The sequence below is a fragment of the Schistocerca cancellata genome, chromosome 2 (genome assembly GCF_023864275.1).
Source record: "Schistocerca cancellata isolate TAMUIC-IGC-003103 chromosome 2, iqSchCanc2.1, whole genome shotgun sequence".
In the NCBI taxonomy this organism is placed as follows: domain Eukaryota; kingdom Metazoa; phylum Arthropoda; class Insecta; order Orthoptera; family Acrididae; genus Schistocerca; species Schistocerca cancellata.
Window position 1 is genome coordinate 120,935,349 of NC_064627.1, and position 15,596 is coordinate 120,950,944.

A 15,596-nucleotide genomic window follows, 5' to 3' on the forward strand; every position below is an offset into this window, starting at 1 on the left:
ACCCCAAATGACGAATTGAGACATAAGCAGTGTACACAAACGCCGCGTGGCTCGTGCAAGAAGCTCTGTCAACATATGAAAGGAGGATATTGCCAAACTGTCAATATTTGACCTCACACGTTCAGAATGTTTCGAGGCCCAGCAGCACTGCCCGTCAATATTTTTAGTATTGCAAATGCGTCATACTGAACCCTCAGACGGACAACATATCGACGGTTTGACAATACTATTGAACGCGTGAGGCCCCCTTTGAGACGCTTTTCACTCGAGAAGTTTTGTCGAAGCTAGCACAAAGTTTGCTTTGCGTGCAATGGGTACTGGGTAGTCTTCCAGCTGTGATATTTGGATCTCATCGTGCACTTGGTGATGTTTGTTTATTTATGTGTGGGATTACTTGTGTTACTCAAATGAACGAGTATGGTCGAAGAAACAGTTAACTCCGTAGCGAAGCCGAAGGTTTGTTATAGTCGTGTATGCTTTAGCTGTTGTATCTGTCTTTCTATTTGTGTAAATGGCAGATGGGGTGCCTCGTTTCATGTGACAGTTTGTTTTGCCTGTGTAAGGACAAACAATAATGTATGCGTTTAAATAATTTTTACATTGATTTTTTTTTTCATCACACTGATGTGTCAGTGAGCGAGCTACAAACTGTACTAATGTAACCTAGATTTTATTGTCAATAAACCAGCGCCATCATCGGTATTATTGTCATGACATTCTTTCCTTGTCTGTCTTGTTGCAGCAAGATATTAGATATTTTGGCTCAAAGGGTTTCTCAGTCGTTTCGCATTAGACTCGCAGTTTCCAACTGGTCCTTAATTTTTCATTTTGACTGTGCTGTTTCTGATACAATGCGGAAAAGTGAAACTCATATGCCCTCCTTCAGACAGGTCGCACAATCATTAAATTCCAATAGTGATAAATAGTTATTAACACTTTTTTTTAAAAAATTTCGTTGTTGTGGGGTGGTGTGATATGGAGAAGAAAATTTGTTTTTTCTTGTTTTTTCATTTTCATTACCTTCTTTGGTCAACTCTACCATATTCCTATTACTGGTAGTTTCTGTCCCGAAACTTCCTCAATGTATTCTGTAATTCTGAATGTCAGGAATTGTTTCATAACTTTGCTATCATTTATAGCCGTATGTGCCGCTTTTATATCGTGATGTAAAAAAAATTTAATGTTAGTGATACAATCTTCTTACACGAAAAAAACATTTGCTTGATAGAATTTCGGTTTTCATCTCATTGCCCATAGTTTTAAACAGTGGTGCAGCAACTGGACTCATATCTAGTAGGAGTGATGATTGAATCCCTACCATGTGCCCGTCCATATAGAGATTTTCCTACATCACATCATCCAAATGCTGAAGTATCTCATATAAAAGACCTTGCCAGATGCCTCTTTGCAACCTCATCCAGTCCATCTCCTGTGAAGTTGACGTAAGTTAATCAACTTTCCCAGAGTAAAATTTTCACTTTGCAGTGGAGTGTGCACTGATATCAAACTTCCTGGTAGATTAAAACTGTGTGACAGACCGAGACCCGAAATAGGGACCGTTGCCTTTCATGGGCAAGTGCTCTACCGACTGAGATACCCAAGTGTGACCCACAACCCATCCTCACAGCTTTACTTCTGCCAGTACCTTGTCTCCTACCTTCCAAACTTCACAGAAGCTATCCTGCGAAACTTACAGAAACTCCTGGAAGAAAGGGATGTTTCCTATCAGTGCACACTCTGCTGCAGAGTGAAAATTTGATTCTGGAAACATCCCCCAGACTGTGACTAACCAATGTTTCCACAATATCCATTCTTCCAAGAGTGCTACTTCTGCAAGTTTCGCAGAAGAGTTTCTGTGAAGTTTGTAAGATAGGAGACAAGGTACTGGTGGAAATAAAACTGTGAGCATGGGTTGTGGGTTGTGTTTGGGTGACTGTCAGTAGAGCACTTGCCTGCAAAAGGCAAAAATCATGATTTTGAGTCTTGGTCCAGCATACAGTTTTAAGCTACCATTGTTTGAGATTTCTCTTCCCACATATCTTAAATCATACACCGATTTATCTAATGTGTGCTGTACTAATTGAGTTCTGCTCCAGGCACCAATTATTTATTGCAAATATGCATTTCCAACACCACAAGAGAAGATACACCTGGAAGGCCACAGGAGCTTTCAAGGAGACAGCAGGACAATTAAATTTTCGTGAAATCACATTTTAGAAACAAGCAAATGACTGCTGGAGTTATCCATCTGCAGACATAGACAGTAACCACAACCTGACCGTGATAAAAAGTTCATTCAAGTTTCTGAAGAAAAAGACAGTAAAATGGAAATAGGAAATAGAAAAACTAAAATCTGGCAAGGCATTATGCACAAGAGATATACAACATAGTTAAAAATTCCCAACTTGGCAGAGGAAAAGAAAATTGGGAAAAAATTAAATCTGATATTTATATAAAGCAGCAGAGAAGATAGTTGGGAAAACTAAACCGAAAAAAGAGAGGAAATGGATTACGGCAAATGTTATACAGTTTAGTGAAAACAGAAAACTGTACAAAAATGTAACTGATGAACAAGGAGAAGCTGAATACAGAAGATTAAGGAATTTAGTCATCAGACAAGCTAGGAAAGCAAAAGAAAGTTTTCTTGAGGAAATTTGCAGAGAAGCGGAAGAAAACGTGTGAAACGGAAGAACTCATGTAGCCTACAGAACAGCAAATAATTTTTTTAACAAATGCAAAACAACAGTCATGGGTACAGTAGAAGAGAAAGAGGGAAAAATGCTTTCTGATTATGAGATGAAGAGGATCCATCCAGGAATTGTGTGATGGATTGCCTGTATTGGAGGATGTAATAGTAAAAGTAGAGGAAGTGTACAAAGATGACAAAGGAGATGACATTCTGTGAGAATAATTTGAGAAAGCTCCTAAAGGTATGCGGTAGAACAAAGCTATGGATATTGATGACATTCCTGCAGAACTAATGGAGAATGTTGGTGACAACAAGAGAATGATGCTGCAGAAACTGATTAGGTCCATACGTAATGCAAGAGAGATACCAGTCATCTTCCAGAAATGCATCATGGTTCTTATATCAAACAAGGTAGCAGCTACAAAAGATGAACAGTTTTTATAAAGATGATTCTGAAGAGAATTTAAGAGAAGGTGGAGGATATACTGAGTGAAGGTCAGTTTGGATCCAGGAGAGAATTAGGAACTCTGGCACAGAGACCTTTTTTTTTTTTTTATCAAAAAGCAAATACGGAAAAATCAACCAAATTATACTGTATTGCCCTTGAATGTCTGGAAAAAGGTATTTGATAATATTCTCTGGCAAGAGGCATTCAAGGTATTGAAGAAAGCAGGTCCCACAAAGACATGGGTTATACGCAGCTTTTATAAGAATAATGTGGCTGTGATTACGAATTTTCATGAGAACACTAACCAAAAATTAGAAAATGCGCGAGACAAGAATGTGCCCTTTCTCCTCGTATACTCAATCCTTACACCCAGGATACTATAGATGAAGTTTGTGAAACAGTTGAGGTGGGGATCAGTATTAATGGGCAGAAGCTAGACACGCTGAATTATGCAGATGATATTGCTGTAATCGCAGAGACAAAAGAAGATCTAAAGAATGCCCTCAGCACAATGGAAAGGATTTTCTGCAGCCAGTACAGTATGTAAATTAACAAGTGAAAGACTAAAGTGATGGTATGCAGTGGTAAAGACTAGTATTAAGAATAAGAATTGAGAAAGAGGAGCTAGAAATGATAGAGGAATTTACCTATCTGGGAAGCAGGGTCACAAGAAATGGTATAGGTCAGAATGAAATTGTAAGCAGAATACAGCAGGCTAAAATTCCATTTAATTTGAGGAAGAACTTACTCACCAACAAGAACATCGGTGTGTAAATGCAGGGAATGGTCAGGAAAGCATTTATTAGGGGGGTGGTCCTATACGGGTGTTAAACCTGGCCATTAGGAAAACGAGACAAGACTGGTAGAAGCCCTGTGACTTTAATGTTACAAAAGGACAATGAAGATCAGCTGGAAATACAGAGTTATCAATGAAGAGGTGCCGAGAAGAGTACAGGAAACATGATCTCTGTGGAGACAGATCCTAATAAAAAGAGAGACACTTGTAGGACACATTTTGAGACACAGTAACATCATTGGAACTACAGCAGAAGGAGCTTTTGAGGGAAAGAATCACAAGGGATGACCAAGGATGTCATACATGCAGCAGATTATGAATGATATGGGATGCATTACATATTTCGAAATGAAGAGGAAGGCAGACAGAAGGGGAGAATGGTATACTGCTGCAAACAAACCTGTGTTGAACACTAAAGAGACAGAGAGAGACTGTACTATATGTTTGTGTTTGAACAGTAGGCCTACATCCTTGGTTTTTATGGCTACACGTTGTCGGTATCCAATACACAATTAGTTGACTATCATTTTGCTCTCACATCATATGAATAAATATAGCCTATTCCTTCCGATATTTCTGTCTATCCCTAACATTAGTAACTGCTATTTCTCCAATAACTGTATAGCCACGTAGTACACATTTTTCCGTGCTGATAGAGGTAAAGAAATAAAGAAAGGCATTTATTGCAAGGGAATTATATCAAGATTATCTCTGTCATCAACACTAAGTATGTATATAGCCTATATCCTGTCAGATGCTGACAAACTGAGATTTAAGTCCACTTACTTTGTACCAGGTTCTTTCACTGCATGCCGCTGTTGGCAGTTTGTCCTCATTGCCTGTAGCCAGTTGAGTCTTGCTATACAGTAGCCAGAGGGTATTGTTGAATGTAGTGATTTCTTTCGGCAAAAGATGAGAATTGACTACATTTGTTTTTGATATGGAGAGAGGAGAAAACTAGATGTGCTGAGAGACGGACTTGTAGTTTAGCCCGAGGCCTAGGTTAGGCTGAAAGGTGACATTTTCATTGTGAGTTGACAAATTCATCGCATGTAGTTGGAAGAAAACTAGATGTGCTGACAGAAAGACCCATGGCAAAGCCCAAGGCCATGAAACTAAAATTGCCCTAATAGATTGATGTGTAGTGTAGCTCAAGATAAACATTCATCATTCCATGTTGTGATTAAATTCAAACATAACAATTAACTTCATTTACTATATATAGGAAATCAGGAACTAGCGTTCACATTGGCTATCGACAACTGACTCATGGTTTGTTGTGTTCACGTCCCCTGATCTGTTGCACAGTTACCAGCTATAGCATGCAGTGAAAGAGCTGGGTACACCACAAGTACACTTTTACTCAAACTGAAATTATCACATTACAGATTGTACTTGAACATTTTAAGCAAAGTCATAATTGCATTAGAATGTGCTTTATATGCTTTCAAGAAAAAATAAGGTGCTCTAGCAACAAGATAAACAGTTTGAAACATGGTCCTAAGAAAAGACATCCCGAAATAAATTTATTAAAATTCAGCTCCTACCTACATCTCCAAAAGACGTCTTCATTGTTGTCAACTCTCTTAAAAATAAATTTTTAAGTGGTTATGATGAAATCGGTAAAATATGGTATGTTGTTCAGCAAATATTTTCTCAGTGGTACTTTTCCAGAGAGACTCAAACATACTCTTATCTAATCACTTAACCCCCCCCCCCCCCCCCCCCCCCCCTGCGGGTCCGGGGATTAGAATAGGCCCGAGGTATTCCTGCCTGTCGTAAGAGGTGACTAAAAGGAGTCCACATTCCCCTCACGGGGGTAGTTAGCGCCTGCGTCCGGAGACGGACGGTTCCACGACCTATGATTGTGGTCTTTTTGGTTTTTCACTTCTCGTTTCTTCCTTCCTTTGGTTGGTTCCTTTCTTTGCTCTTCTCCACCTCACTGTCTTCCTTACTCTTTCCCTTGACTTCTTCTCCTTGCCTCCTCATTGCCTTCTTCTCCTTGCCTTCTCATTGCCTTCTTCTCCTTGCCTTCTCATTGCCTTCTTCTCCTTGCCTTCTCATTGCCTTCTTCTCCTTGCCTTCTTCTCCTTGTCTTCTTCTCCTTGCCTTCTTCTCCTTGTCTTCTCATTGCCTTCTTCTCCTTGCCTTCTCTGGTCTCCGCCTCGGCGGAGACAGTCTGTCCTCTTTCTCCCTCTCTCTCTTCTTTTTCCTCTTCTTCCTTCCTCCCTGTGCGTGCCTGAAGGCCGACCCACGCGTTCGCACGCGTAGCCGGTGACGGGGTAACGCGTAATTCCCCGCCCTGGGTAGACAAGTAAGGCACGCACGTACCCCCTGGTAAAGGCCAGGCCCAGGGAGGAGTGATTGCCTGAGCTGATACCTTCTGACCATGCCGATTGGTCCCTCCGTCTGTTTCTCGGGAGGTGTGACTTGAGGTGTAAACATTCACCTAAGGCGGGAGTGCCATCTGAGAGGGTCCCCACAAGGAAGGAGCGCGCCATCGGAGACGCTGGCAATCTTGGGGGATTCCTCCGCAATGGATTTCACTCCATCTCTCCTGACTTCTGCCCAAAAACGGAAAAATGACCAGCCAACAGTGACAAAAGTCCTACCGCCTGCCCCACAGTTCCTCGTCGTTTCTCGATCTGAGGACGGAAAGGATTTTTCTTCTGTCAACCCTTTCGTTATTCAGAAGGGCGTAGATGCCATAGCCGGATCTGTCAAATCTTGTACCAGGTTGCGTAACGGTACCTTATTACTAGAAACTGAGAGCGCCTTTCAGGCACAAAAACTGCTTCGGGCCACACTCCTGTACACGTTCCCTGTCCGGGTGGAGGCTCACCGAACTTTATATTCGTCTCGTGGTGTGGTCTATACTAGATCCCTCGACGGATTGACTGACGAGGAGATTCAATCTTTCCTCGCTGAGCAGGGCGTGACGGCTGTCCATAGGGTCATGAAAAAGGTCAACAATGACCTTGTACCGACCCGGACACTTTTCTTGACCTTTGATAGTGTTAAGCTGCCATCGCGCATCAAGGTGGGCTACGAGGTTTTCTGTTCGCCCCTATGTCCCGACTCCTACGCGCTGCTACCAGTGACAGCGTTTCAATCACACTCGACAGTCTTGTTCCAATGCGGCTAAATGTGTCACTTGTGGCAGGGATGCCCATGAGGGTGACTGTCCACCTCCGTCTCCTCGTTGTGTGAACTGTCAGGGTGACCATGCCGCATCCTCCCGCGACTGTCCTGTCTATAAGGAAGAACGTTGTATCCAAGAAATTCGGGTCAAAGAAAAAGTGTCCACCTCGGCTGCTCGCAAGCTATTGGCTAGTAGGAAGCCCACGCTGCTCCCAGCGGGAAAATACAGTTCTGTCCTCGCCTCTCCTCGGACTACCAGGGAGGTGGCAACCCAGACATGCGATCTGACCTTCAGCACCACGGTCGTCCGTTCGGCCAGTGCTAAGATCACGCGGTCGACGTCTCCTCTTCCTCCCATCACCCCACAGACACCAGCCCCTTCATCAGCTTCTGCTAAGACGAAGACCCCGAAGTCAGATACACGGGCCTTCAAGAAGGAACCGTCCCGTGCAGACTTCCTACGTCCCTCGACCTCCCAGCCTTCGACAGGTACTTCCACCAAACGACCTTCCAAGAAGGCTCATAGGAAGCACAGTTCTCCTTCTCCGCCACGGTGCATTTCTTCTCCTGCGCCACCCAGCGGTTGCCGCCCCAGGCCGTCATCCGTTTCGCCTGGCCGCACCGCTGGTAGCCGAACATCTGGCCGTTCACCGGTGGCGGAAGCTTCCCCTCCCGGCCATCTTCCCGAGATGGCCGATGAACGTATAGACCCAATGGATGATGACTGTCCGCCTACTGATAGCGGCGGCAGTGCTCGCTCGAAGTCAGGCCCTCAGCGGCCTTCGAGGTGACCCCTTCTTTCATCTTCCTTTTCTTCTTACGATGGCAGCATTCGCTCCAACCAAGAGGACTTGAAGTTGCTGCTCCGCTTGCACCGTCTGCTCGTCGTCGCCCTCCAGGAAACGAAGTTACGCCCATGCGATCAAATTGCCTTGGCACACTACACCTCTGTGCGTTTTGACCTACCCCCTGTGGTAGGTATCCCGGCTCATGGAGGGGTTATGTTGCTGGTCCGGGATGATATTTACTACGATCCCATCCCGTTGCACACCGGCCTGCAGGCAGTTGCCATCCGCATTACTCTCCCCACTTTTACATTTTCCATTTGTTCCGTTTACACTCCATCGTCGTCTGCCGTTACCAGGGCAGACATGATGCAACTTATTGCTCAGCTACCTGCACCATTTTTGTTAACTGGAGACTTCAATGCCCACCATCCCCTTTGGGGCTCTCCAGCATCCTGCCCGAGGGGCTCCCTGTTAGCAGACCTTTTCAACCAGCTCGATCTTGTCTGCCTCAATACTGGCGCCCCTACTTTTCTTTCGGACACATCTCACACCTATTCCCATTTAGACCTCTCTATATGTACTCCCCAACTTGCATGCCGGTTTGAGTGGTATGCACTTTCATATACATATTTGAGCGACCACTTCCCGTGTGTTATCCATCTCCTGCAGCATACCCCCTCTCTGTGCTCATCTAGTTGGACCATCTCCAAAGCAGACTGGGGGCTCTTCTCTTCCAGGGCGACCTTCCAGGATCACACCTTCACAAGCTGCGATCGTCAGGTCGCACACCTCACGGAAGTCATTCTCACTGCTGCTGAATATTCCATCCCTCACCCTACTTCTTCTCCACGTCGCGTACCGGTCCCCTGGTGGACCGCAGCATGTAGAGACGCTTTACGTGCTTGTCAACGTGCTTTACGCACCTTTAAACGCCACCCTACAGTGGCGAATTGTATCAATTATAAACGATTCCGTGCACAGTGTCGTCGTATTATTAAAGAAAGCAAGAAAGCCAGCTGGGCTGCTTTCACAAGCACCTTCAACAGTTTTACTCCTTCTGTTGTCTGGGGCAGCCTGCGCCGGCTATCTGGCACTAAGGTCCACTCACCAGTTTCTGGCTTGAAGGTCGCGAATGACGTCCTTGTGGCCCCTGAGGCTGTCTCCAATGCCTTCGGCCGCTTTTTCGCAGAGGTTTCGAGCTCCGCTCATTACCACCCTGCCTTCCTCCCCCGCAAACAGGCAGAGGAGGCTAGGCCACCTAACTTCCGCTCCTCGAATCGTGAAAGTTATAATGCCCCATTCACCATGCGGGAACTCGAAAACGCACTTGGTTGATCACGGTCCTCCGCTTCAGGGCCTGATTCTATTCATATTCAGATGCTGAAGAACCTTTCTCCTGCGGGTAAAGGTTTTCTTCTTCGTACTTACAATCGCATCTGGATTGAGGGACATGTTCCCGCATGCTGGCGCGAGTCTATTGTTGTCCCGATTCCTAAGCCAGGGAAGGACAAGCACTTGCCTTCCAGTTATCGACCCATCTCGCTTACCAGCTGTGTCTGTAAAGTGATGGAGCGATTGTTTGACTCTCGATTGGTTTGGCTGCTCGAGTCTCGACGCCTACTTACCAAAGTACAATGTGGATTTCATAGGCGCCGCTCTGCTGTTGACCATCTGGTTACCTTGTCGACCTTCATTATGAATAACTTCTTGCGGAAGCGCCCGACCGCTGCTGTGTTCTTTGATTTGGAGAAGGCTTACGACACCTGTTGGAGGGTGGGCATTCTCCGCACCATGCATACATGGGGCCTTCGCGGTCGCCTCCCTCTTTTTATTCGTTCCTTTTTAATGGATCGACAGTTCAGGGTACGTGTGGGTTCTGTCCTGTCGGACACCTTTCGCCAGGAGAATGGGTTGCCACAGGGCTCAGTTTTGAGCGTCGCTCTCTTCGCCATAGCGATCAATCCAATAATGGATTGCCTCCCAGCTGATGTATCAGGCTCCCTTTTCGTGGACGATTTTACCATCTATTGCAGCGCGCAGCGTACGTGTACCCTGGAGCGCTGTCTTCAGCATTCTCTTGACCGTCTTTACTCCTGGAGTGTCGCCAGTGGCTTCCGTTTTTCTGCCGAGAAGACTGTCTGTATTAACTTCTGGCGCTACAAAGAGTTTCTCCCACCGTCCTTACGACTCGGTCCCGTTGCTCTCCCATTCGTGGAGACAACAAAATTTTTAGGTCTTACATTTGACAGGAAACTTAGTTGGTCTCCACATGTGTCATATTTGGCTGCCCGTTGTACCCGTTCTCTAAATGTCCTCCGTGTTCTCAGTGGTATGTCGTGGAGAGCGGATCGAACTGTCCTACTTCGCCTATATCGGTCGATCGTCCGCTCCAAGCTGGATTATGGGAGCTTCGTATACTCCTCTGCACGGCCATCCATCTTACGCCGCCTCAACTCCATACAACATCGGGGTTTACGACTTGCGATCGGCGCGTTTTATACTAGTCCCGTCGAGAGTCTTCATGCTGACGCTGGTGAGTTGCCACTCACCCACCGGCGCGATATACTGCTTTGTCGGTATGCCTGTCGGCTACTGGCAATGCCTGACCACCCGTCTTATCGTTCCTTTTTTGATGACTCTCTCGACTGTCAATACAGGTTGTATGTCTCTGCCCTGCTACCCCCTGGAGTTCGCTTTCGTCGCCTCCTTCAACACCTTAATTTTTCACTCCCTGCAACCTTTCGAGTGGGCGAGAACCGCATGCCACCTTGGCTCCAGGCTCAGGTTCGCGTCCGCCTTGACCTCTGCTCGCTCCCGAAGGAGGTTACCCCCGGTTCAGTCTACCACTCCTGTTTTGACGAACTTCGTTCGAAGTTCATTAATATGACCTTCATTTATACAGATGGCTCTAAGACCAATGACGGGGTCGGGTGTTCTTTTATTGTCGGGGCACAAAGTTTCAAATACCGGCTCCATGGCCATTGTTCGGTCTTCACAGCTGAGCTCTTTGCCCTCTACCAGGCTGTTCTTTACATCTGCCGCCACCGACATTCTGCATATGTCATCTGCTCCGATTCCCTGAGCGCTATCCAGAGCCTCAGTGATCCGTACCCGGTTCACCCTTTCGTGCACCGGATCCAACGCTCTCTTCAGCAGCTGGTGGACGTCGGTTCTCCGGTTAGCTTTATGTGGGTTCCTGGCCATGTCGGTATCCCTGGGAATGAAGCTGCAGATGCCGCGGCCAAGGCTGCGGTCCTCCAGCCTCGGACAGCTTCTTGTTGTGTCCCTTCGTCAGATTTTAGCAGGGTCATTTGTGGTGCATTTTATCGCTGTGGCATGCCGATTGGGCTGCACTTACAGACAACAAGCTTCGGGCCTTGAAACCTCTTCCCGTTGCTTGGACGTCCTCCTCACGCCCTTCTCGGCGGGAGGAGGTAGTTTTGGCCCGGTTACGAATTGGACACTGCCGGTTCAGCCATCGCCATCTGCTGACGGCTGCGCCGGCACCGTTCTGTCCATGTGGGCAATTGCTGACGGTTCGCCACATTTTAATGTCCTGTCCGGATTTTAACGCACTGCGTCTTGATCTTGGCCTGCCATGTACTCTAGAAGCCCTTTTAGCGGATGACCCACGAGCAGCTGCTCGCGTTCTTCATTTTATCAATTTGACAACCCTATCTAAGGACATTTGATTATGCTGTTTTCTTTTTTTTAATCCTATGCCTCAGTCTGTCTTTTATCGTGTTTTCTGTTTCGTTGCTGTTTTAAACTTGTGAGACTCGCGGTGCATTCACTAACTAATCACTTAAAAAAAAGAGAGAGAAAATATTAATAAAGAATTACTGCCCCATCTAGTCATTGCCAGCAGTTCCAAAATTTTTTCAGAAGATCATGTGCAAATAGATTTAACAAATTTACTAGCCTACAGGAAAACATAAACTGTGTAATCTGTCTGTAAACTGAAGAATGAACAGGTGAGACCCCACTCTGTCTACCCAGTTGTCACACAATCGGTGCCTACAGGCTGTTCCACAAGGTTTATTGACCATTATAGAGCACACCTTTTGAATAAATGAAGAAGCCATGAGCAGACATGCATAGGGAGCATTTATTTTCCACTAAATGTGCTAGCACTGTATGGAATACAGAAGTTATTAACCAATCTATCTTGTACAAGAAACACTCATGAAGAGAACCTCCTTAAAACACAGCATGCTTTACAGCACCGCTAGACAGGAAATTCATCCCCTCTCATTCTGTATGGTAGTTGTAGCATTCTTCTGGGACAATCCACTTACTACACCACAAATGCTGTTTGCTCTTCAATTTGCAGACTGACTTAGAAAAGTGAAATGCTGTCGAGAAGGGGTAGGGGAATACTAGAATTAATTAGTAGCCCTTAAAATGCATTATGGGTTTTCAACTGCTGCATGATAACTTGAAAGGAACTGTTCTCTCTGTCTGATGGGGTAGTTTTGCTTCAAGGTGATGAATGACTGCACTAACAAATACTGACTACACATTCCTGTTTAACACTTATGACAACTTAAAATCACCCTCACTGTCTTGTCTACAAGACATCTACCATCAGATGTAGAAATAGTGTGTAGGACTGAGGCAAGATCCCTCACCTAAAATAACTAATGGCCAAAAAATAGTTACCTTGAACTAGAATTGTTGAACAATAATACTCTGATGACAGTGTTGTACTGGCCAATTCAAAAGAAGTACAGGTTATTCTGCCTGCTCTCAATGAGGCTTATAAAAGTTTAGGTAAAAAAAAAAAGAAGCGAATTGTGTATATTTAACTCAGGACGGTACCTTGACATGTATCATGTGGAAATATTTGATGAATATTGAAAAGTGAGAAGCTACAGCATCTGATTGAAAAGTATGGTGTTACCTTGTTTGTGAAGATCCACAAACCTTCGAAAGGCCCTGTTGAAACCATAAAGTGGATAAGTGACAGCAAAGGAGGGGATGAATGACCATTTGAATTATCAAGTCTCAGCAAGCTGTGGTCAATTTTCATGTTTGTCCACAAATGTGGTAGTTTTTGTGGGATCAGAACTAGTCTGTATTGTTGTCAAAAACCCATAATCAGTAAGCTGCGTAGGTCCCAGAGGAAAATAACCTACTCATTAGCAATTGATAGCCAGACCATGATCCCAGCTGATGAAGAGCTGTCGGGTTTCCAGTCACATTGCAGCATTAAAATACTGTGACATTTCGAAGAGTGCCATGCTCATCATCTTCTGGCAGAGTGTTGAGATACTGTAGGTGCCATAATATTTATACTAGCAGTGTGCCCACCTCCACCTGGCTATGGATGGCAGGGTACTGTCTGGCTGGCAGGGAGGGGAGTGAGGTGTTCGCAGAGATGGGAGTAGCGGGTAGGTGTTTTCATCTCCGTCTGGGCCTTCCAGCTGTGTCTTGTAAATTCATCCCTGTTGACCAGATTCTTGTGAATCTGCACTTCGATGGATTCCTTCATAATGCTGTCCCAGGGACCGATGACCTCAGCAGTTTGGTCCCATAGGAACTTATCACAAATTTCCAATGCTGTCCCAATAGCTGTTTGCCCCCTGCAGGTTTGGGGAATAGAATAGACCTTGGTATTCATGCCTATCATAAGAGATGACCAAAAGGAGTCTGCTACTTTTTGGCCTAATCAGTGATGGTCCCCTTTTAGGACTTCTACAGAAGTGCGGGCCACTTGGGGAAGGACGCATTATGTGGTGCATCATGTATCCTTTGTGTGTTGAGACCTTCTGCGGCTATTATAGTAACAGAAATGTAATTGCACCCGTAATGCGGCCTTCTGGGCAAGGACATCTTCCAGAGTGCCTACTTTACATCCATTGTGTGCTTTCATCTCCTGCACCCATGATAATAATGGATCTTTTCACACTCAATATCCAGCTTGGTAGCCAGTCCTTCAGGAAGGGGTCGTCATGTACCCTTTTGGTGGTAACCCCCTGACAACACAGGGATCATACTGCTGATGCATACACCGCAATCTCCCCACGCATGCCAAGGAATAAATGTTGGGTGTCGCTTGTGGAGAGAGCCCCTGGTCAGAGTGGGTGGCATTGGGGTGGATGACCTGCAAAGAAGTGGAGGAAGTTGTCCGACACTGGTGATAAAATGGCCCCAGAAATCTCTTTGAGAGGTAAGGTGCAATATAATGCTGAGAGTTATGATTCCACATTGTTCCCTTGCCTGGTTACACCATGGGAAGAATGTAGAGTTAAAGATCAAGGAGAGGTTTGTTCTCCCCAATACTTAGTTTGTGCAATGTCTGATGGGGAATCATTTATGACAACAAAGAGAACTTGGAGTGCAAGTTTGGGGAACTGGTGGGAATGTTCAAAATGCAGAGTGGGTCAGTACTAATAAAAACAGCATCTCCTGCCCAGTCGTGCGCATTGCACATCTGTGCCAAGCTGGGTGATGTCACAGTTTCCTTCACCTCCCATAAGAGCTAAAACATGGCCCAGGGGATTAAATTCCTTTAAAATCTTCTCTTGCAGTCCGATGATGAGTTGTGCACCAACCTACAGCAACGAAGTGTACACTTTTCATGTGTGTGTATAGGGGGCCTAAGGACAACAGGTTTGCTACTGGTGCCTTCATCTTGGCCTTTGAGGGTGATACATTGTCTGAAAAGGTCAAGGTGATGGTATGTGGGTGTGACATTAAACCCTATGTTCCTCTCCCTATGTATTGCTTCAAATGCTGGAAATTTGAGCACATGTCCTCTTGATATGCCAGCTCCACATGGGAGAAATTTGACATCTGTCACACATGAACATTCCTTGTACCCTTCTTCCCATTTGTGTCAGCTGCAGAGAGCACCATTCCACCTGTCAACTGGACTGCACCATTTATCAGAAAGAGAGTAAGATAGTGGTACCCTGGACAGGCTGACATGCATAGAGGCCAAAAAGAAGTATGGCTATCTTAACCCTGTACACATGTCATCATCTGCTGTGGTTACAATTTTGTTGCCCTTTACAAAGACAACATCCTCATCCGCTATGCCTCTTAAAGTAGTCCCCAGGGCCGCCAGACTCCACCTGCCCTCTTGGTGGTTGGCGGCTCTCCTTTCCCATTGCTCCCTTCCCACCTACGTTGGGAGCTATGTGCTCCACACCATCAGGGACATCAGTCCCCATCCTGCTGCCTGAGAAGTGCCAACCTTCTCTGGCTTCTCTCAGCAGGAAGGGGTCCTTTGGGACACTACCTTCCAAGGTTCCTGCTGCCATGAAGTTGGACACCAGCCAGTGGTAGAAAGAGCCACATGCTGCTGGTTGTAGCACTTCACGGTCATCATCATTACCTGAGACCACCTCAGAGAAGCCCTCCTGGCCAGTGAAACCCAAGGAGAAGCAAGAGCAGGAAAATAAGAAACCTATTGAAAAGAAAGAAATCCCTGTGGCCCTCACACCACCACTTCCTGCAGCCCCCACACCACCACTTCCTGCAGGTTCCAATTCTGAGGATGAGGTGGAGATCCTAGTTTCCCCTGAGGACGTAGATCTCTCCAGAGCCTCAGAACCAATGGATACAACCACTACAAGCACTCGATTGGTGGCAGCAGGTGACCCTGGGGCATAAACTGCCTCCTTGGTCCCTTCATGCCCTCCCAATACACTGAAAGCTTAATCTTGCAGTGAAATTGCGTTGTCTTTTCCACCACCTGGCTGAGTTACAACCTTTCGTAAGCCATCA

At 45.7% G+C, this 15,596-nt stretch overlaps 1 protein-coding gene across 1 annotated transcript in view; it reads left to right on the forward strand.

The window, feature by feature from the left end:
- Window positions 1–284: 284 nt before the first annotated feature.
- Window positions 285–15,596, forward strand: part of LOC126143949 (protein aveugle) — a 35,919-nt gene continuing 20,607 nt past the window's right edge. The window contains exon 1 of the mRNA XM_049915459.1: window positions 285–456. Within this exon, the coding sequence (XP_049771416.1) occupies window positions 418–456 (39 nt within the window). The 5' untranslated portion in view covers window positions 285–417. The remainder of the gene's footprint in view (window positions 457–15,596) is intronic.